Source organism: Strongylocentrotus purpuratus, unplaced genomic scaffold, assembly GCF_000002235.5.
Source record: "Strongylocentrotus purpuratus isolate Spur 01 unplaced genomic scaffold, Spur_5.0 spur5_scaffold_16, whole genome shotgun sequence".
Taxonomy (NCBI): domain Eukaryota; kingdom Metazoa; phylum Echinodermata; class Echinoidea; order Camarodonta; family Strongylocentrotidae; genus Strongylocentrotus; species Strongylocentrotus purpuratus.
Window position 1 is genome coordinate 17,641,049 of NW_022145601.1, and position 24,406 is coordinate 17,665,454.

The window sequence follows — 24,406 nt, forward strand, 5'->3', positions numbered from 1 at the left end:
GGGGCGTCATCCCCGAGCCCCTAAATAATATATAAGGTAAAATAACATTGAATTGTTGTTGTACGAATGTAATTTTTGGTACAGGGCTTTTTAGGACCTTCTGAACGATGTTAAGGTTGAAGCCCCCCCCCAAAAAAAATGTTTATAGGGGTGATTTGGGGGCGGGGGCGTCTTACCGGAGCCCCCATATTATATATCATGTAAGATCACATTGGTTTGTGGTTATACGACAGCCTGCTTTTGTACAGGGCTTCCTTAGGACCTACTGAAAGGTAGTAGGGTAGGACCCCCTGGCAATAATTTCATATAAGGGTGTAGGGGCGGGGGCATCATCCCGGAGCCCCCCAAAAACTATAAAGGAAAAAAAAAAAAAAAAAAAAAAAAAAAACTTTTTTCTTGCACGAATGCAATTTCTGGTAAACGCTGTTAGGGTTGGAGCCCCCAACAAAACATTTATATAGGTGTGTTTTGGGGGCGGGGGCGTCGTACCAGAGCCCCCGTGTTAGATATCATGAAATATCACATTGGTTTGTGGTTATATGACAGCCTGTATTAGTACAGAGCTCTCCTAGGACCTACTGAATGATATTAAGGAAGGAGCCCCCGGCAAAACAATCACATACGTGTGAAGAGGGTCGGGGCGTTGTTTCGGAGCCCCCGCATTGATTTTTTTTTAAACCTTAATACTTGGCATACTCTGGGGTAAAATGTTGCCAGTTGCCAGTAATTAGTCTTAACAACAGAACACGCTCATTTCAGGTGGCTAAGCGTTACTATCAACTAATCATAGCCTAGGAGCCTTTCGAAAGTTTTGAAAAAATCATGTAAAACACAGAATTTTCAAGTTAGCCGACATTTGTGAATGATAAAAAGGTTAAAATGGTTACGAAATATTTGTGTAGAGGCCACTGATCAAATTGAATCCAACTTTGGATAAATTGCAATACTACAAATGGACCTACAAGCAGTTTTACCAAAGTAATTATTGAACCATAAACCTATATATAATGGGTACTTAATGTGATGAGCCGTTAGTTCCTTGAGAAGTGTTGTTTTATAAAATGTTCACAAATTTTATTTTTTCCCCTCAATTTATCCACTACTCTGATAATTGCCTGTTTTTGTTGTTTGAGTTTAGATATTTCCAGTCTCTATAAAGAGTATTAACATGTAAGACGTATTCTGAAGCAGACACTAAGCACATATTGATGAGTGATGGCGTTCTTTGTTCTTGTCCATTCATTTGTGACCTACTTAATCTGAAGTTCACTAATCCAGCACATTATGTATCAGGTAAGAAAAAACCTTATTTTTATCAGATTTCTATCCATAAACATCTTTATTCAAATAGAGAGATAAGGTATCATTCTTTACTTGTTACATTCTTTGATAGTTACAGACTATATGACAACTTTGTGGTTTAGTGTCCTCCTATACAAAACTGATTTTAGAGTTGGAAAGGTCAAGAAAGTTTAAATGATGTGCTGTGTGTGCATAGTAAGTGTGTTGGATACACATTGCATAATAGTTGAGTAGTTGGCAGTGCATGCGCCCAAATTGGGACTGTGCAGTGTGTTGAATTGCATAGGGGTAGATTGGTATGAATATGAATGATTGTATGTGTGTGTATGTAAATTTAACAGGCGTGCTTATGAATGCTTGTGAGTTCATGTCTTTTTGTGTTATGTTGCCAGGGAACTCATTGATTGTTAATAGGGTGAAAAGTCTATAATTAAATAAACAGTTGTGAAAGAAAATCAAAGCATTGATGAGTATAGATGAAGCAGGGCAATGGGCTAGACAGATTGATTATAGTTCATCATCATTTTGATGGAGAACATTAGGCTTAACTTGTCGAGTGTTACTTTGATACACACATAATATGTAGCTCTGCTCAGAAAAAAGAAGGTAACATATGAGACATGAATTAATGAGCCAACAGCCTGAATTCATTGAACCTACATCCTACTAAATATTGTAGTGGCCTCGGACACCTTTCATAGTATTCCAATACATTTGTTTCTTTTTAGGGTGTGACTAAACATGGAGCTAAATTGGGATCGCTGTGTGATTTGCCAGCACGACACTGCTGAACCCTTGAAGTGTCCCTTAAAGAGTCCTAGGACAAGTGTTGACAAGGCATGTGCCTACACATCATTCCTGACCAACGTAGAACAGTTCAGGAATATTGGTGCTCTTCCTGTGAAACTCTATTTTGGGAGTGATGAAACTGTTGACAATTTTGTTTCTCATTCTGCCTCCTGGCACAAATCTTGCCATTTAAAGTTTAACAATTCCAAGTTGGCAAAGACAAATAAGAAGAGAGAGCCTAACCCTGATGGTGAAGAGAAAAGGCCCAGTAAGCGCAAATCACTAGATGTTCAAAGGTGTATATTCTGTGAGAAAGGTGAAGAAGAAAATGTTCTCCATGAAGTTTCAACCTTGGATACCGACAAAAATATCAGGGACATGATCACAGAGCTAAATGATACCCTGCTTATGGCTAGAATAGTTGGGGGAGATCTAATTGCAATGGAGGCAAAATACCATCTGACATGTCTGACCAAGCTAAGAAATCGCTACCGTAGTCATACCCGCAAGGCAGGCCAAGCAGCTGAAAACACAGATGAAAAAATGAACGAGTCTCGGGCATTTGTGGAACTGACCAGCTACATTGAGAAGTCTGTGGATTCTGGAACTCTCCTCTTCAAGTTGAATGAGGTTCACGATCTGTATGTGACTCGTCTTAAAGAACTGGGTATCAAGAAACAAGTCAACAAGACCAGACTGAAGGTTCGTTTGCTAGGACGCTTCTCAGAGGCACAAGAACAGTATGCTGGGAAAAACACTGTACTCATTTTCAAGGAAGGCATGCACAATATGTTGAAAGAAGCTCTGACGAGTCGAGACTTCTCAGCAGACGCTGTTATCTTGGCCAATGCTGCTACAATAATAAGAAAAGACATCTTTAACCATCAAGGCTTCAAATTCACTGGTTGCTTCCCGGAAGAATGTCAGGAAGACTCACTGCCCTCAAGCATCAAGTCTCTTGTCTCCATGATCTTGAATGGTCCCAACTTAAAACATCAAGACAAGCGTGACTCCCAGGCTTGCCTCACAATCAGCCAGTGCATCACTTACAATACAAAGAAACGGTCATCTGATACCACTGTGAAGACCAGACACACTCTGGAGCGTGAACCACCCCTCCCAATCTATATTGGCATCAGTATGCATGCACTGACTAGAAGCAAGAAGCTCATCACGCAGTTGTATCACTTTGGCATCAGCATTTCTTATGACAGGATTATGGAGATTGAGGAATGGATCGCAACTTCTACCTGTGAACGCTTTGTAGAAGATGGAGTGGTGTCTCCGGCTAGCCTCCGGAAAGGTGTGTTCACTGTTGGCGCCCTCGACAACCTAGACCACAACCCGAGCTCAACCACTTCCAAAACATCATTCCATGGGACTGGAATCAGCCTTTTACAGTTGCCTACCAAGGCCAAACCTGGCGAGAGCAGAGCACCTGTTGTGATACCACCTTCTGGAAATGAAAAGCATGCTCTTCCTGATAGCTACGCCTATGTACCAGCCACAGCTTTGAAGACAACTGCTGTTGCGGTGCCAGAAAGTGAAGTGTTTCCACTCGAGAGGTGCTTAGATGCGGCCAAAGCAGGGGAACACAGTTGGGTAGAGCATTCACTGCCACTTCTAGAGACAAAAGAACTCATCAGTGGAGATACTATTTCATGGGCTGCCTATCATGCCTCTAATCAACCTCCGGTAGAAGACCCTCCAGCACAATGTGCACTCCTTCCTCTCTTTTATGAGAAGTCTGCAACTCCTGCTATGATTAAGCATGGCATGGATGTCGAGAGCCAAGCTGTCGAATTTCTGAACCCAGGACAAATCCCAGTCACGACATTTGACCAGCCTCTGTTTGCCTTGGCAAAGTTTGTACAGTGGAAATGGCCAGACACTCATGGTGAGAAAGTGCATGTGGTTATGCTAGGAGGTCTGCACACAGAAATGGCACTATGGAACACACTTGGGGATGTCTTAGAAGGTTCTGGCTGGACCACAGCCCTCACAGAGGCAGAGGTAGCGTCATCTGGCACGGCCGATTCGTATCTGAAGGCAGCACACTTAACTAGAACTAGGCGCGCCCACCAAATCACTGTCTTGACTCTGCACAATCTTCAGAGTGAGGCTTTCATGCACAGCGACGGCCCCAAAGATGAAGAATCTTTCACGGCTTGGAAAAACAACATGCAGAAGAGAAGTCCTACTTTCATGTACTGGGACCTGATCATGAGATATGAAACCCTCATTCTTATCTTCATCAGGGCTCACAGAGAGAAGAATTTCCCTTTGTATGTTGAAGTCTTGGAGGAACTCACACCACTGTTCTTTGCCTTGGATCATGTGAACTACTCACGGTGGATGCCAGTTCACATCAGAGATATGAAGTCTCTGCCCGACACTATCAAGGATGAGTTTGAGAATTTTTCTCACTGGGTCCTTTCCAAGACAAGAAACAAATTCTCTGCAATCCCATTTGATCAAGCTCATGAGCAGGAAAACAAGATCGTGAAAGGTTCTGGTGGAGCTGTTGGACTCACAGAAAACCCTGTGGCTTTTCGACGATGGATGCTTTCGGGACCAGAGATGTCCAGGCTGCTAAAGCAATTCGAAGAAGAATACCTTCCTGATGATGACACAGAGATCCCGGAGAACTTCCAGCATCATGAGCAGGGTCTCTCAACACAGAAGACCTTCCAGCGACAGGTTGTCAGCCTCTCCGATACCATCAGACGAATGGGCAATCCCTTCTTGGATGATTTCTCCGAACTAGTAACTCTTGACAGTCGCAACTGTGCGGATGAATCAGTGGTAGCCGCATTGCACACATTGGAGGATACAGGCAGGAAACAGTACAAGAACTTTGTCAAGAATGTGCTTGATGTTCGCAGCCACTCCATCCATGACCCAATCAAGAGGAATTCTCTAGCACTATTCAGTAAACCTAAACGGAAGGTAACATCTAAGCAGGGGAAGAAGATCAAAGTGCTTCAAAACAACGTGGCACTCTTCGGCCAGTTGTACATATCTATGCAGAACCGGGAAGGTGACTTGGCAGAGTTCTTTGCACATGAGATACAGTCCTTCCCTCCTTCCCTCTCAGACTTTAACAAGCTTCATTTGCCCAGCACGAAGTCGGACCTGCTGAAATGTCTTGAGCAACCTGGTCAATCAGAGCCACCTTCAACCTATGACTGCAAAGTCCTGGATGGTGCCGTCATCGTACACTGTCTGCCCACTACCAGCGTCAGCACATTCCATGAGTATGCAGACAGGGTATTCATCCCATACCTGGAGAAGCAGCTTCAGGACGCCATGAGGTTGGATGTCGTGTGGGACACATACATTCCAGATAGCTTGAAAGAATCTACCCGGGAAAAGAGAGGCAAGGGTGTGCGCAGGAAAGTATCGGGTGAGACCAAACTACCAGGCAATTGGATGGACTTTCTCCGTGACCCACTCAACAAGAAAGAGCTGTTTGCCTTTTTGACTTCCAAGATTGAGGATTTCAACTTGCCGCCAGCCAAAGCTGTATATGTCACATCCGGGAAATCTGTGGCATCCATTGGTACTGGCATCCCCATGCAAAACTGTAATCACGAGGAGGCGGACACTAGAGTTGTGGTTCATGTGCTACATTCTCTGAAACACGGGGGAAAGACTATCCTTGTGCGAACTGTGGACACAGATGTTGTAGTAATCCTTGCTGGCACATTCCATAATCTGATTTCAACTCAACCTTTGGCTGACATCTGGGTGGCCTTTGGCATGGGCAAGAATTACAGGTTTTACCACATCAACGCCATCTACTCGAGCCTAGGGCAGCAAAAATCACGTGCATTACCCATGTTCCACGCATTTTCAGGTTGTGACACAACCTCTGCTTTCAATGGCAAGGGCAAGAAGTCAGTTTGGCAGGCCTGGCAGATCTATAAAGACGTCACACAGACATTTGTGTCTCTAGCCGACCATCCTTTCCAGATGCTGGAACTCAACGACGACTCGTTCCTAAAGCTCGAGAGACTGACTGTTATCCTGTATGACAAAACCAGTCCTTTGAACTCTGTCAACAAGACAAGACAGGAACTCTTCTGCCATAAGAATCGAGCAATGGACAAACTGCCACCCACCAAGGATGCACTACTCCAGCATGTCCGCCGTGCAGTGTATCAAGCGGGAATCTGGACGACCTGCACTCAAACACAGCCAGTGGTTCCTTCTCCAAAGGACTTTGCCTGGACCAAAATATCAGAGTCATGGGTACCAGTTTGGATGACAATTCCAGAGATTTCCAGATCATGTCGTGAACTTATCAGATGTTCATGCAAAGGTGACTGCTCCAACTGCAAATGCGGCAAAGCAAATTTGGACTGCTCACCACTTTGCAAGTGCAGTTGTACTACATAGAACATTGTAAACTGTAAGCGATTTTATTATTAAACATCACTTAACAATCCCACATACTTAGAAAATTGAGAAAACTATGAAAGTTTCTTTTACACTGCAATCCATTTCAACCACATGCAATGCTCTAATCTCCGTGATGTGAGATATAGTCATGAAAATTAAGAATTGTTTTTTTTTGCTGAAACGCAAGTTTTATCTAGTTATTGAGAACGAATGAATGTTTACTAAAATGGGTGATCAACTTTAACTTCAAATCAGAAAAGCAGACACTGATCCGGGGAGGTGGTGGTCAACGCACCCCCCCCCCCCCCCATGGATTATACATGGTATGTGGTAAACGCTTGGAATAAGTGCTAGAAAGCATACTGCGCATATGAGTTTATTTATTTCATTTCTTTTGTGAACAAAAATCTATTGGGCCTGAACCCTCTCCTCCCGCCTTCTTAAAACATTCCGGGATCCGCCCCTGAAGAGGGTGGATTGTTATTGAAAGTTGAATAAAAACGGTATATATAATAATTAAAAATGTTTTGTTATTTTTATAATGTCCAATTATCCAAGAGTCACACATTTCAATGATTACTTTGGTGAAACTGCTTGTAGCTAGGTCCACTTGTAGTATTGCAATTTATCCAAACTTGAATTGAATTTGATCAGTGGCCTCTATACATATATTTCGTAACCATTTAAAACTTTTTATGATTCTCAGGAATGAGTGGAATTATGTCACAAATGTCAGCTAACTTGGAATTCTGTGTTTTACATGATTTTTTTCAAAAATTCTGAAAGGCTCCTAGGCTATGATTAGTTGATAGTAACGCTTAGCCACCTGACATGAGCGTGTTCTGTTGTTAAGACTTATTACTGGCGACTGGCAACATTCTACCCCCAGAGTATGCAAATTATTAAGGTTTAACAAAATCAACACGGGGGCTCCGAAACAACGCCCCGACCTTCTTCACACTTATGCGATTGTTTTGCCGGGGGCTCCTTCCTTAATATCATTCAGTAGGTCATAAGAGAGCCCTGTACCATAAAAGGCTGTCATATAACCACAAACCAATGTGATCTTTCATGATATCTAACACGGGGGCTCTGGTACGGCGCCCCCGCCCCCAAAATACACCTATATAAATGTTTTGTTGGCGGCTCCAACCCTAACATCGTTTAGTAGGTCAAAAAAAAGCCCTGTACCAGAAATTGCATTTGTGCAAGATTTTTTTTTTTTTTTTAACCTTTATAGTATTTGGGGGGCTCCGGGATGGCGCCCCCGCCCCTACACCCTTATATGAAATTGTTGCCAGGGGGTCCTACCCTACTATCTTTCAGTAAGTCCTTGGGAAGCCCTGTACAAAAACAGGCTGTCGTATAATCACAAACCAATGTGATCTTACAGAATATATAATATGGGGGCTCCGGTACGACGCCCCGGCCCCCAAAAATACACCTATATATTTTTTTTTTTGAAGGGGCTGCAACCCTAACATCGTTCAGATGGTTCTAAAAAGCCCTGTACCAAAAATTACATTCGTACAACAACAGATCAATGTTATTTTAACTTATATTTTATTAAGGGGCTCCGGAATGCCGCCCCCGCCCCCCACACCTTTAAATTAATTTTTTGCCGAGGGCTCCTAGGCTAATATCGTTCAGTAGGTCGAAAGGAAGCCCTGTACCAAAAATGGCGCTTTTGTCCGCCGTGTAACGATAATTTCGCTAAGCCACCTGACTATTGAGACATCTTTAACATGGAATGGTTCAATGAAAGTGCTTTAAGACTTGGGCGTGTAATTTTTTTTTGTTTTTTTTTGGGGGGGTGGGGTCAAGATACCCTTCCGTCTTTTCAACATCACATGTATTTTATTGAAACATGGTTGCTATATTATACAGATTATTATGATTTTATGAAAAATATTTATCCTTATTTTCTTCATTAGATGATCATTGATTAATAAATTTATCATTTTGAGCCAGATTATTCTGTGTCGGATTTGGAGAAATAAGTAAAGGAGCCATAGCCCTATCAAAATTTAAAGTGAGATGGTTATCAGTTTCCATGTGCAGACGGTCATAATTCACTGACACCAGACTTGGTGCAAATATCATTAACGGGTGTACAAGTCTGCACACAGCAAACACCTGTAGTCCCATCAAGAAATACCCCCCCCCCCCAGTCTTTTGGAGAGTCTTCTGGTGAGGGAAATGTAATATTATAATGACTTTACCATGTGGGGGAATGGGTGGAAAATGCAGAACATTATAAAAGGTCTTAAAACCGAAGGCTAATCTTGGCGATTCACAATACATGCTATTTGGTACACCAGAGCTGCCAACGATTTAATCATGTTTCGTACCATATTTAGAAGTAAAATCGAGAGTACGATCTTCCTCAATAAAATGCGATTTTCCAACCAAAAAAACAAAAACAAATTTTTTTTATTTATTTTTTTTATAATTTTTTTAAATTTTGTCTGTGTGTGCTATTTTCAATGGCAAAATGCCCATTCTGTCCTGTAAAGTATCCTACAAGCATCTCACATCGGCAATTTGGGGATGTTTATTGTTTCAACGGACACACCGGTCAGATGCTGCATATTCAACCAATGATCCATTAAAAAAAATCTTCCTGTATGTACGAACTTTAAGAGGCATTGATCCGTGTTTTTTTTAGAATGCAATTTTGTCAGTAAAATAAAACTTTTGGGATTAAAGAATACAGTTTTTGAACTCCAGAGGTTGGCAGAGTGGTGTCGAATTCCCTATGAGAGCCTGTTACTATACATCTACAATATCTTCATTCATTCTCTATCCAGGGACCAAGGTGGCATCCTAGCGTGTTGCAATCCGGTACCCCCGTTGGTCAAGCAGAACATCAATGAAATCTATCACTTTATCTTAGAAGCGAGAGGTTACCAGGCAAACAAGGAGGGCAAGGTAAGGCTCTGAATAACTCTATATTATTATTATAATTATTATTTATTTAAGCCCAGGGTGCTACAAGAATTTTTTTCACCACTTGCCCTGTCGGGCAAGTGGGTTTTCAATTTACTTGCCCAAACAATATTTCCACTTGCCCAAAACTTTAAAGCGAAAAAGGACTCGAGGTTAAAGCATTTATTATCTCGTAATGATAAGTTCGTGTTTTAGATAGCAAATTAATGCACATACATGTACAGTGTAACTGTACTGAATAATAACCTAATATGTCAAAGAAAATGGTCAACAAAGGATGGTTGAAGGTTTAAAAAACGCATTTTATTGATTCTCCATAAATAATCAGATTCACATGAATCTCGGCAAGGTAGAATGGTTCAAGCAGGTTTAAGTTTTTAATATTCAGTCATGTAAAAAAGCATAATGACCCTGTTGTAAAAAATATGATACAAACATGTCATTAATGGTAGCCACATGAATAAATATCAAACATTTGACTTTTTGTACTTACTAGAAAATCCCTGTTGTTTATTCCATTCCGATTCGCACGTGTTCATTTCCCTAGAATAATGACGTCATATTTGGCGTGATTCAGAGAATAGCAAAGGCCTGTCGGTGCGGCCTGCAGAGCTAGAGAGAGAGAGCGCGAATAAGCTCGCAGCTGGTACGATCGCGCTAGCTGTCTCTAGCTAGCTCACGGCCGGCCGTGCGTGGAGGCGGAGCGGCATTCATGGCTTGAAGTGTCACTGTTGCATGCGCGCTGAGCTAGCTGAGCTGGCTAGCTGTCTGTGAAGTTTTTTCGAAATCGGAACGATCGCTTTTTTGCTTCTGGATTTTGACGACGGGTAAGAAGTTGACGGGTGAATGGTAGAGTTCTTGGACACTAGGAAATTACTGTAAAAGTATCACTTGCCCGAATCGGGCAAGTGATAATTTGATTTACTTGCCCGACGGCTCAATTTGGTTGCCCCGGGACGTCGGGCAAGCGGGTTTGTCGCGCCCTGAAGCCAATCATAAATCATACAATGAGTATAACAATCAGATAATACATTGGAATTTCATAATACATGCAAACAGTTTTAGGAAGTTGGAGAGGAGAGAGAGATATAATCTCCATTGTATTTATCGTGGGATAGATATATATGAAAGGTAATGCAAAGTTGTGGGGAATTTCGAACATTTGATGGATAGTGATTCTTTAAAATATTGATATATGCGGATGCCCCTGTGGATGTATTTTGAGCCCTAGAAAATTTAGCCCCTGAAACACTTCTGCTTTCGAAAAAATTGAATATCAAAATTTATTGGTGCTCTCTGTAAATTTCAAATAGCGCCTACGGCCATAGAGTGGTAGCTGCGACCATGAAAATCTCAGAGTATGTAGTTGTGATATACAATTTCCAAACACGGGAATAGACAATTGGTCAACTTTAGTCAAGAAACAGTGTTATGCCTTGGCTACAAAGTAGCCTGATGCATTATTTTAAAGTTAAAGTAATATCAATCTTAAGAGGGGCCTATACAACTTAAAGAGTTTATTACTTACAATTTCATCACTTTGTACTTGATTTTAACCACGACAACGTTCATTGAATATCGTAGGATTGCATATGCTTCCAATATGTTCATTTGAACAAAATTTATGACCGCATTCCAAAACTTTTAGGACAGTTATACTTTCAGAGGGGAAGTGTAATTTCAAGTTTAAAATGCTATTGTTTGCTTTGCCTATTTGCTTAGCATAAGCTAAATTACAGGTTCATGTACTTGTAATATTTTAAACCTCAAATGTTTTTGGAAAGTTGCTAGCAAACTACTGATTGTGTTCAAAGGTTATGTTCTTCACTTTTACAATGAGATTCATATTATTGTTTCTTTTACAGGTTAAAAAGGGCGAGGTGTTTGCCTCCAAAACCAACACCTTCTCCGCACCTCTCATTGACCCTCTGGAGAGCCTGCTCTACTGTCCCCATGACAACAACGTGCACCAGGAAGGTCAAAGATCAACAAACGACCTCTCTGGTAAGGGACCAAGTGATATGAATTTTGAATCTTGGAATTCAACAAAATATGATTCATTATTTTCTAAGAGATATATATGTGAAGTACGTGTTCAAGCCAATTTCTAGATAACTTGAGTGTTTATACAAAAATAGCAAAGTTTGTGATTTATTTATTTAAACAGGTGCAAAATAATGTTTGTTTCATGGGGCGTTAGTTTATAAGAGATGACACCTCTGCTCTATGACACCATGGTTCCTTTTACAATGAAAAGATGAATAGTTATCATTCACAAAATCGAAAGCCTGTTCTAAAGTAGATATTCTGGTTGACCGAAAGTTTCATTTATCAAGACACATGTATGTTGTATGTTGCAATTTTTAAAGCAAGATTTCCCATACAAGTTCATAAATAAATTTCTATTTCCTGTTGTTTCTGTGGTCTTGTTGAGTCTTCACACAATGTTATTTCTTTGAAATATCTTTTTTTAGAAATCGTCTCTTTACCCAAGTAATAACCGAGATCACACTGCATTTCCTTTTACACTTGCCAGTGACCTTTGCTTACACTAGTCATACCATAGTGCGGAAAGTGTTTTAGTAATTTGACTCTAAAACATGCAAAGCATCCAGGATACATGGTTATCAAAATAGCTTTTTGTCTCTAGGCCATATTGGAATATGATTGCATGAACTAGGAATATCAGTTTTTGTAAGCATACAAACTATTATCCTTTTAATGGAGTAAAACTTTTAATTTTTCAGCAGCAAATGTTGTAGGCAGGTACTTTTGGAAGTCTAATTCTACAAACCTCATTAAGCCATATTCAAAGCGAAGGTTGAGTTCTGGGAAGAGGTGAAAAATAATTTGTGAGCATTATCACTAAATAATGCAAGTGTGGAAGAACATCAGATAAAAATAATCCCTGAAAAGCATGGCTCTTCAAATACATTCATATTCTAAATATGGCATGTAACAGCATACAAAACAGATTTTTATACCACATGTTTGTGTAGTCCCATATACATCTTTCTCTGTACAGTGCTTGTAACTTTACCAAGACTGGGCCAAACTTCTTAATTTGATGATTCCAGGACCTTGCAGTACACACCAATACTTACTAGATAATCAATCTTTTCTGACCGATTCCACACTGTTTCTTTCATAATGCAATTGCATGAACAGAACTCAACATGATCTTTAACCCTTACTGTACTGGGGGGGGGGGGGGGGGGGCCTGGGAGGCCCCCCCCCTCGACATTTTCGGAGATTGCGCCGCAACCGCTTGAAATTTTGAATTGTCGTTTCATGACTTTTTTCCCTCAAGTCTTACGCACGTTTTGATACCATTTTCGTCGCAATCGGATATACCTGTGAGGTGTTACATAACAATTAGTATGCGCATGTCATCAAAAATATGCTATAATTGCATATATTCATGTACAAGCAGAAATGTGAATACAGGTTTAGATGTATTCCTTCCTAAGTGGGTGATATGAATTGATATCGAATTGCTTTTATATGTTTCTCAAAGTAACTTGATGTATTCCAGAACAAAAGAATACATAAGAAATAAAAACAATAGATATAATAAGAAATAAATAAACAATAAAATACATAAGAAAATAAATATTTGAAAATCGCATCAAATTTGCATAAATTATCATTATTAATTACATCCAAATAAATATTTTGTGTTAGAAAAGAAGTTTCATATGAATAATGAGTTTCAACGTTCAAAAAGTGAAGTTTGACACGTTTTCTGTAAAATGCATACAATTAGCATTTTGCATAATTAATTAGGCTATAACGACAAAAATTTGCATATTCGCAAAAAACTAATTACACCATCTTGTTCGTTACGTAAATATCTACAAACATGCAAATTTTCGTGTTCATCGGACATCCGACGACCGAGATCATAGGGGGGGGCCTCCTAGGCCCCCCCCCCCCCCCCCCCAGTCAGGAGGTGCTCAAAATAGCCCAGTACAGTAAGGGTTAAAGGACCTAGGATAGAACCTTGTGGTAAATTTTTTTCCTTTTTAAAATTTTTTTTTTTTTGTACCGACTCTGCAAGTCAGGTCCGTGTGAAAAAGCGGGAAGGACTTTCATTTAACTGCGAGGTGCATTTGAAGGCGCCGATTTATGCTTGTGAACTTGTCACAAATAATAGTAATGTCGTTCTTAGAAGAATGTGTAAGATCATTAATGTAAATTAAAAACAGTAGAGGACCTAGGATAGAACCTTGTGGTAAAAGTTGGATGAATTATTATTATAAACTACATATTGAAATCTATTACAAAGATTACTTTCAAACCAAAATGACAGACAAATTGGAGCGTTGTTCTAGTTTGGGAGTGGTGAGTCAACACACAGATTACTGAGCTGGGAGACATTGCCAGGCATAGTGCCAGGTGGAGGGGCATAAATCGAAATTTAAAAAAAAAAATTAAAAAAAAAAACAGGAAAACAAAACCGTCCAATTGAAAACGGAATCCGCCATGGGTGGTCGGATACCGGACGGTTAAATGTTTGACTACAGCACTACTTTAAAGATGAAGTTGAGTTCTGGTCATGCGATTACATTGTGAAGGAAACGGTGTGGAACCGACCAGAAAAGGTTGATCATCTAGCGTATAAGAATTTGTGTGTATTGCAAGGTTCTGGAATCATCAAAATGATAAGAAATTTGGCCAAGTCTTGGTAAAGTTACAAACACTTGCACAGAAAGATGTATATGGGACTACACGAACACGTGGCGTAAAAAGCCGGCCCCCCGATTTTTACGATGTTACATGCATATTTAGAATATGAAGGCATTTGAAGAGCCATGCTTTTCAGGGAACATGTCTTAACTGATGTTCTTCCACACTTGCATAATAAGAATGAGTAATGCTCACAAATTATTTTTCACCTCTTCCCAGAACTCAACCTTCTCTTTGAAGGATGAGAGGCAGTAGTGTATTTGAAGGAGGGGCAAATGGGGCACTTTGTCCTTCCTGATTTGCCTTGATAATAGTAAGCAGGTCAAGAAATGGAATGGCATGTAGGCAGATTCTCAGAAGCCTCCTTTTCTTCCTCAAGTAAGTCATTGACTGTAACACAAACCAGTTCCATTCTTCTGAAAAGTATGTGGACCCAAATATGTTGAGATGTTTTTTCCCCTCCTGATGCCACAGTTTCGATACGCCCACTGATAATAGGTGTACGCTTACAAAACTGATTTTCCTAGTTTATGTTACAGCCGATTCTTACACTTCTGAACTATTAGGACTGATTTGGGACAAATCCTATCATAACTGATACCTTAAAAGGCAGACAAAGTAATCAATAACGATCGGATCAAGTTGTCAATCGATGAGGGGGCGGAGAAGGAAGGAAGAAGAAAAGCAAATCGTCTGCCAGTCTGGGATACCCAGGAAATCGTTAAGAGCCCATAACTGAAACTATTGTTTCATTAATAGATACGATACTAAAAGCAGATAATGTTTCATGAATTAATTGTTAACATTTAGATTGCAGTAAATATCACGTTACATGTATCCTGTAAGTGTAGTACTTACAGAGTTTACAGTACTTTTTATAGCCTTTTAACTGGGTTAATAGGGCAACTTTAAAGCCCCACTGCATTAGTTTAGCCAGGAGGGATAAGACCTCCCTGCATGGTCACTGACAGGTGGTTATCTCATCAAATCAGCTCTCAATTAACATAAGAAAAAGGGGACCATAGGGGACCAATGGTCACCGATTAGGCATTGTTTGCTATATAGAGGGCGCAAGTAGCTACAAGTAGTGCAGTGGGGCTTTAACAGGTTAATAGGGCAACTTTAATGACAGTGTTCTACAGAAATTCAAACTCGACCCTGGGTCTGAAGTCTAGTTATAACCCAGAAATTTAGACCGAGATATAAGATTTCCTTTTGTCCAATTTAGACCTAAGTGTCTAATAGCATAGTATTTATTGGGTTAATGGATAATTAAGCCGTCTGATTCTCTGGAATAAAAATGGTTTAAAGAGAAGGTTGAGTTTTGGGGAGAGGTGAACAATTATTTGTGAGTGTTATCGTTATTATGCAAGTGTGGAAGAACACCAGAAAAAATGTTCCCTGAAAAGCATGGCTCTTCAAATGCCTTCATATTCTAAATATGACAAGTAACATTTACAGCTTAAAAATGAGGCCCTATTTTATGCCGCAAGTTTGTGTAGTCCCATATACGTCTTTCTGTGTACAGTGCTTGTTACTTTACCAAGACTGGGCCAAATTTCTTATAATTTTGATGATTCCAGAACCTTGCATGATCAACTTCTTTTGATCGATTCCACACTGTTTCTTTCACAATGCAATCGCGTGACCAGAACTCTTTAAGTGCATTATTAGAATGTGGACTTGAGTGTTATGTTTATTGCATCCAATTAAGCCGGCTGTCACACATTGTTGCATTGTGGGATGGTGGTATAGTGGTGCATAGATAAACCTGTCTGACTTCTTCTTCTTGTATCCTAGCTTCAACTCGTAGAGATACAATGAGATGTCAGATACAAAATAATGCGTGAGTTTGATAAAATCTGCATGAAGAGGGAGTACCATGATGATAATAGTAATAATAGTAATAATGATAACCTACCTGTAGCCTTCTATTGTGCATTTCATCTTCAGAGAAAATCTGATTGTGCTTTACAATTATAAAACGACAAAATTTCAAGATAACTACTAATTCATGAACTATTAATTAATAGTGCTATTACTCATAGCCATTTCCTAATAATAAAGATCAAAATGCCTTGTCTAGATCCAAGTGCTTTATTTGTTCTTTAGATATTTCAATACTTTTGATGAACTTTTTCATCACCATAGGAAAATGCACCAGTAAATCCGCTCACTTTGGTCCAGTGCCCATGCATCAATAACAAATTAGGGGGGGGGGGAATGAGGAGAAAAAGCACCCAGGAAAAAACAATTGAGAACAAAAATTACTGAATTCACTGACTGGCGGTCAATGACCTTTAGTAAACTTGGCACGAGCTTGATTTTACTAAGATTGTTTTTCCTGTTTCGGTCTGATAAAGGTCTTTGACCGTGACGTTGGTGAAACTATTTGCTTTAGTGGTGTTTTATTATTAAAGACTCTTTTCCTGTTTTGTTATGAATAAAGTATACATTCAAGATTCCTCTTTCCTGTTCGCTCGAAGCTGCCAGAAAAAAAATCCTCTGAAGTCTTTATATTTCCACTTTCCAGCTATATGCATCATGAGTGTCTTTGCAAGTTATTGAGAATCTAAAATTTCACAGAAAATATCCCAGCCCTGTCAGAGGTAAATCCAACCGTAGTAGACAGCTACTCTTAAAGAAAGCAGAAATATCAGAGAAGTAGACTGGTGAAAATTGGAATGAAATAGGACAAGATATAAGAAAGATGTAGTCACTATACGTATGGGCACTTCAAAGTGGCTGAATCTGTATGTCACTGTGACATAGTGACGGACAACTTTCCGAATTGTTTCAAAACTCAAAATGACTAAAATTACAATTTTTCAAAATGTATGAATCAAAAAGGGGACTTTTTTGTTTAGAGGACCTATAGTATGCTATCCATGATATACTTAGAGTAGTGCCCCAAGGGAGAAGGCATTTAATGTTGTTTTGAAACATGAAAAAATAGGCGAGTTATCTGTGACTTCTTCACAATAAACTGACCAAAGTGACAATATGAAATTCACATAGATTTAGTGATATCATATTTTACGCATTCATAATCATAATAAGTCTCTTCTTATTTGTCTGATTTATTTCCAACTATCGTTTTTTTCTGCTTTCATACAAATGAGCTTATTACAACTGTTAGATTGCCCTTTCGGGTTAGGTTAACACTTTTCCCTCTATGGCTGACTATCGGAAGGAATGGTGGAGGGCCACTGTCGACCTTTGACACATGGTAGTGGTAGTGGTGGTTATTTTACCTGACTGCTATGAAAACATAAATGCTTGTGAGGAATCAATCAGACGGCGGACGGCTTTAGGTCCTCTCCGAGGGACCTGGTAATGAGGATTAATGCCTTACCAAAGTGCACTAGCGCATCGACTTGGTTTCGAAGCCGGGTCGCCGGATTACGAGACCACTGCTCTACCGACTGAGCTATCGCGCCTCCTCTGTACCATATACTCCGAACAATGTAATCGTCTTTGGCTCCATTGCAGAGCACGTCAAGAAAATGGTAGCAGTTAATATGCTTCCTTAATTACTGGGAACTTTTCAGATTTTAAACCTTATATCCCTTTAAATTATTTTCCCCAGGGCCATCTGTTGAAATGACCTCCTCTTCCAGTCTCTTTGGTGGCGCCACAGCGACCTTGGCAAAGGTTTCCGCAGCCGCACCCATTATCACGATCTTTGACACGCCCTCTAGTGGTGCCGCAGAGCAAATGGACGTAAAGAGGAGTGCAGCCCAAAAGAAGATTGAACGGTTGACGGCATTGTTTGCAAATCCCTTTGAAATGGTAAGTCGCTTTGGATGCAGCATGTCGGGTCTAGCTTGAGGTGTAAATCAAGTGAAAGTCTAGCTCCCTCTTCAGTTGGCACATATAACAGTTGCTAATGATAGTCATGATCCTTATGATGATGATGATGGTGATGGTATAGTGTTCATGATGATGATGAGGGTGATGAACTGAAGATGATGATGATCACAGTGATATTGAAGATGGTTTGTTGGTGATGGTGATCATGATGATGATTATGATTTTTATATTGATGCTGGTGGTGGCGAAGATGATAACGGGCAAAGGATTTTCTTTTCTACTGATGATTATTATTTCGATTATTTTCATCACTGTTATTTGGATATTAATGTTAAATGATTATATATGATAGCATTGGATTTATCAGTAGTCCTTTCATTATTTCTATTTAGTGTTAAAAAATTGACAATTGCTCAATAAAATTTGGATAATAAAAAAACACATGCAAGTTTTTAGTAACTTCAGCAAAAGAAATAATATAAAAAAGTCTTTGTCGTAACAAATTAAAGGATGGAAATAACCTGTTTTTGCCTTGTACATGTAAGTATTGAACTCCGTAAAAACATTTGTTTATGATACATTAACATACTGTAGGCTGCATTATGTTTGACTGAGTTTAATTTAAATTTAAATTTTAAAAAAAAGCAAAGACTGGAAAAATTGTACATGCAGAGAAGAAGCAATGCAACATTTTTTGACACCGTGAAAGACTCATGAATGCTTCATGCAACCATTTACAGCTGAATAACTAGTCATTCTGTGACGTTGTGCTCTTATTGAGTATGCCAAGATCTAGTAAACATGTCTCCAAGATCTTTGAAGACCTTAACCAGTCGACCTGAGGGAGATGCATGCTTAAATTTAATTTCCATGTTTCATGCTGTGATTACAGAGTGCAATATTGACCGGTTTCCTGCCCCATCTATCGAATGTATCACACCTACATGTATGAGCGATTAATATCATTCCTGATTCAATGTGGGATGCAGAATTTGTTATTGTTATGCGTATCATGGTTTCCAGGGTTTATTCCATCAGGCAAAGAGAGAGATAAGAAGAAGGAGGAAGAAGTGTGTGAGAGTGAGAGTGAGCAGGAAAGAGAGAGAGAGAGAGAGAGGAGGGAGGGGGATAAAGACAGATTTAAATTAAAAAGGAGAGAGAGAGTGTGGAAAAAAGAGGAAATAAAGTCAAACCTGCTAGTGACCACCTGTCTTCAAAGACCCAATTTTTTGTTTTCCTTGAAAATGGTTTATCATTGAAACAGGTACTATTAGCACCTGTACATAAAGACCACTGCCTGTAAAGACCACTTTTCTTGTCTCTCTTCGGTGGTCTTTATAGACAGGTTTCACTGTACATCTGGAATTGTGAGGGAGAGAAAATTGGGAGAAAATTGGGAAAGAAAAATATAAATATATCAAGGGAGGGGGGGGGGGGGGGGGACATAAAGAGGAAAAGAGAAAGTGACAGAAAAAATGCATAGATAGATAGAGAGTGGTAGATAGAGAGTGGGCTAGGGAAGGGGTGGCAAGGCGTCTGTTCCTGTTTGTTAAAATAAAATACCAATGCAACTACGTTCATGCCAAGTTTTGGCTCTGAATTTTAAAAGTACACTTTGATCCTATTCTCCTCAATGGAACCCATCGATATAAAATGGTGAAAAAAGGATTAAGATTGCTCAAATTTATATGGAAAACAAAAAGCAAATTCTTTTTTTGTCCTGTAGTAATGGTGATGAATTTTGCTTGAAGCTATTTTTTAAGCAATGTAAGATAGGTAGTTATACAGATGCACAATTTAAATGGTGATGAATTTTGCTTGAAGCTATTTTTGAGCAATGTAAGATGGATAGTTAATTAGTTATACAGATGCACAATGTATACCACTCTTTTTGGCTTTTAAATATTTATTTTGAACTTATAATAATGTATACGTGGGATAGGCTGATTGATTGATAGACATCTAATACATGAGTAATAGCTGTCCTATTGTAGACTACATATCCATGCAGGTGCATTAACTTGTTAAAAGAAGAGAAAACAAGACCTCCTTACATCTTTATTTAAAGAGGAGGATGTATTTTTTTTCTCGGAGGGGGTAGGAGAGAGAGAAGCGGGATTGGGGAAAAGAGGGAGGGAGAGAAAGAGAAAGAAAGAAAGAAAGAAAGAAAGAAAGAAAGAAAGGAAGAAAGGAAGGAAGGAAGGAAGGAAGGAAGGAAGGAAGGAAGGAAGGAAGGAAGGAAGGAAGGAAGGAAGGAAGAGAGAGAGAGAGAGAGAGAGAGAGAGAGAGAGAGAGATAGAGAGAGAGGGAGGAAGGAGGAAAGAAAGAAAGAAAGAGAGAGAGAGAGAGAGAGAGAGAGAGAAAGATAGAGAGAGAGAGAGAGGAAGGAAGGAAGAAGAAAGAAAGAGAGAGAGAGAGAGAGAGAGAGAGAGAAAGAAAGAAAGAAAGAAAGAAAGAAAGAGAAAAAAAGAAAGGATGGTAGAAGGAAGGAAGAGAGATAGTAAGTAAGACAGAAACTTTAAGTGTAGCCATTTTTAGACGGAGACAAGAGAGAGGAATTAAGGCATGGCGCAGAGTCGTTGGCAATATATAACAGTATAGTCCTATCCTCCAAGCTTGATTAAATTTCTAATTGCCTAAGCCGCAAGATGCTGTCGGGGGGAAGTCGTATGTGTAAGAACATCTGCAATCATGAGCCCGATAAATCCATCTTGAAACGCTGGACGACGTCCAATATCAAGAGACATCCATTGTGCTCGGATGTCACACTCTCCTTCTACCAGGCAAGCCCCTACCCCCCAGCCGCCCCCCACCGGGCGTGGCAATATCAGGGGAGAGAGGCGCATGAGTAACACCCTGCCGGTGATCAATCCCCCAGCATGGGGCCGTTACGTTCCCCTCTTGGTTCTTGTCTCGCTCCTTTCTTTCACCGAGTGTGGTAGGACAGATTAATATCGCAAAATTTTGATGAAACGGGCTTGCTCCTTTTCTCGCGAGGTAATTAAAGAGTGGATGAATATTTCCTCAATGAAATCCAATTTCAATAGCCGCAGAACAGATTAATGCAGTGAATTATTAATAAGCATGTTGGTTGTATTGTGAGCAATGTTGAGAAAAAGGGTAGTTGTATACATTTTGATCATCAAATATAGCTTCATTAATGTTCATGCTACTGGTCTGGAATTGGCGTGGGTTAGTGTGGAGCATTGTTAAGCAAGCTAGCTGTTTATTTTGATTAATTTTAATTTGCTCATTCATTTTCTGCGTAATGAAGCACCTCCCCCCCCCCCCCCTTCTAAAAAAAAATGCAACTACAATGTAGAAATGTTTCTTTTTCATTCATCTGCGTTTAATGTGACAGCATGTAATATTTTCATCAGAGTATGATATTTGGTTGATTGCGGCTTCATTAAAAAATGACAAAAATATTGAGGAAGAATATATTTATTCGAAGCATAGGGAAGAGTAAAGTAACTATAGTAGCGATGGGCTGAATCAGTTTTTATTTAAATCTCTACTTGACATCACAAAGTGAGCCTTTTTAGGATGAAATTACTATGGAATCACTAAGGTGAACTAAGTTTTCAAATATTTGTACATGTACATTAACTTTAAACATTTATATCAGCATTTTATTTGGTGCATTCTTGTAAATAAATTAGTCTACCGGTAGTAGGTAGATGAAGGAATTTAAGTGACAGGAAATATATTGTACGTTTAAAGAATCCGATCAAAGAGAAATAATAATAAAATCTCTTCTAAAAGTATTTATTTTATATGAAGACAATAATGATCGAGGGAGAATTTCTTCTTCTAACATCTTTTTGGTTAAACTTTGTTCGGCCTACACTTTATGCAAATGGCTGTCATGTTTCTATGCCTCTGAATGTGTGCCTCATGAAATGTGTCTGTTATTTTTCACTGCCTTAAAAATAGTATTTATGCATTTTTAAAAACGCCAGCGTTTTATAGTCTGCACAGGTGTTCGATTATAATGCCTCCATTTTGCCATTTATCTGGCGACCTTGCCCTTCCCCTTCCATTTCCTGTTGGAGTCTGTCAGGCAATTCTCACTAGTAAACTTCGCGATGAAAACACTCGCGATACTTCACTTCACGATTCACACCAACTTCAAAACTTTACAGAGTTCAGGATTGTAATTTGTTTGTGGGCATTTTGATCCCAGCCAACTTGCGTTCTTATAATGGGTGAACCGTCACAAAAATTTGTTTACAGAGCATGTATCTGATTTATTCTTAAGTAAAATTCATTATTTAATTTGATTTTTTCCCCAATAATGGAAATTTTTCACATGTTGTTATCTCCCCATTTCTTATACTTCTTGACCAACTAATGATTATCTTTGATTAGCAATGGTGCTGATTGTTCGTACGGATCAAATTTGTGCGCGACATACAGAGGAAGTACCAGCAGTCATGTGAGAAACTCTGAGGAGTTTGTCATTGAATTAACACTGGTAAACTCGCAAGCGGTTCACTTGCAAAGATAGAAGAACCACTAGTCTGCTAGCTAGTGTTTGCTCACGAGTTGTCTTTAATAAGGTTTTTCTTTCCACATCAGAAAAAACGCACCAAACTGCGCAGATTTGCTATAAGTGAGAATGGCCCTTACATGAATGTGAAGGATGAAAATCACTTAATGATCTATATACGTATTACTTCAGATTCATTGAAAAATAGCAGGTGTCTGTTCATGCTAGATTATTCACGTCCTCCACAAATCGCTCATTTCTAATATAAAAGATGACATTTGAAATATCAATTTCTTTGTAATTCTTCTGCGAGCTACGGCTAATTGTATGGCCCAACTCTTGACAGACATGCCACCAAATCGATCGGAAACGGGGAATCTAGTTTTCCTGTATTCTACTTTTTGAGGTGATGAGGCTTTGAAGATAAGGGGGCAAAAAGGTTGGGTAGCACCAAAATCATTAATCTATTCAAAAAGTCTAGACAACATCTGAAAGCTATTTGGATGATACAAAGTAATGATTTCTTTATGATCTCATTGACCTAATGCTAGTGCCAAGTGATACAATTCTAAATAAGTATGTATGCTGTGCTCTACATGTATGTGTAGTTATTCCTTATTATGTTTATAACTCTACACACAAATACCTGCAATGATCTGACATTTGACATTTTTGCTTTCTAAAGTGACATTTGCTCCTGGCCCCCCCCCCTATCATCTAGAGATATAAGGTTAGGCTTGGGTTGTGTTTTTTTCTTTGTTAGGTTTAAATTTATTTAGGGCTTTTAGGTATAGTAATAGTATATAGGGACAATAAGAGGATTTTTTTTGTATTGAGGGTGGGGAGGGGGGGGGGGGAATATGCATATGCATTTGCTCTAAGCCCCCTAGTATTTATGTCACTAAATTATTAATTTAACTTGACCACCACTTCCCTTAGATCCCCCATTTCAGTGGTCAGTGATGCTAAAGTTTCATTTGTTACCCTGCAGTACACTGTATGTACCAAGTGATTAGTTGTTTTGCGATGACACACAAAGAGAAATTATAAACATACCTCATTTTTACCTAGAAGTGTGAAGCAAAAGTGTTTAACTGTAATTGTCTATTTTACTCATCAACACAGTATTTGCCGTCCACCAAAGTGAGGCAGATTGCTCAAAGGGTGCTGGACGCGGACAAAATCACCATGGATACCAAAAACACACCATCAAAGGAGGTGAGTCAAGGGTTCAAAGTTCATAAAAATGTTCTCTTTATTGGAGAATGTGGATGTAGAACAGCATTGAGAATATAACACATTTTCTTGTTTTTGTTGTTAGCCTTGAATAGGTTAATACCTGTATAAACCTTGATTTTGATTGGCTGTTGAGCCCTGTTACCATGGTAGTTGCCATTGATAGCAAAGTTACCATCAATGCAACAGGGTTCAGGTGTGCATTTTTTAAAATGTGTAAGTGTTCTATGCTTTCATGGGATAAAGTTAAAGGCCCACTGCACTACTTGTAGGTACTTGTGTGCCCTCTGTATAACAAACGATGTCTAATCGGTGACCATTGGTCCCCCATAATTTTCTTTTTCTTATGTTATTTGAGAGCTGAGTTGATGAGATAACTACCTGTCCAGTGACCTTGCAGGCTGGTCTAATCCCTCCTTTACATTAGTACTGATGAGCTTTAAAAATTTTAAGTTTTTATTTTGTAATTTTTACACTTTTTTCCATCTCTTTGGGTTCATTAAAAGACCTTTTGTAATTATTTTAATATGAAATAAGGGTCCTCTAAAGAAATGAGGTGACATTGGAAAGAAATATTTACTTGATTTTTAATTGAAGTCATTCGGAATTAAAGTACAAATCTTAGGAAGATATATGATATCATTGATAAGCTATTTTCATTGTTGTTGCATTTTCATTTATGTTTACATTGCATCCAATTAAGCCGGCTGTCACACATTGTTGCATTGTGTG

The 24,406-nt window shown here is 39.2% G+C and overlaps 2 protein-coding genes across 2 annotated transcripts in view; both read left to right on the forward strand.

Annotated features, from left to right (window-relative positions):
• The window catches only part of LOC762762 (exosome component 10), a 49,675-nt gene that overhangs the window by 16,159 nt on the left and 9,110 nt on the right, over positions 1-24,406 (forward strand). The window contains exons 13-16 of the mRNA XM_030986951.1: positions 9,306-9,426; positions 11,310-11,448; positions 17,723-17,925; positions 23,564-23,656. Of these exons, the coding sequence (XP_030842811.1) occupies positions 9,306-9,426; positions 11,310-11,448; positions 17,723-17,925; positions 23,564-23,656 (556 nt within the window). The remainder of the gene's footprint in view (positions 1-9,305; positions 9,427-11,309; positions 11,449-17,722; positions 17,926-23,563; positions 23,657-24,406) is intronic.
• On the forward strand, positions 704-6,752 carry LOC105441895. The gene is made up of 2 exons (XM_011673513.2): positions 704-1,293; positions 2,031-6,752. The coding sequence occupies exon 2, from the start codon at positions 2,044-2,046 to the stop codon at positions 6,490-6,492; it is 4,449 nt and encodes a 1,482-aa protein (XP_011671815.1). The 5' UTR covers positions 704-1,293; positions 2,031-2,043; the 3' UTR covers positions 6,493-6,752.

Coding starts and splice junctions, on each gene's coding strand:
- LOC105441895 (XM_011673513.2), top strand. CDS start 2,044: ATGGAGCTAAATTGGGATCGCTGTGTGATTTGCCAGCACGACACTGCT.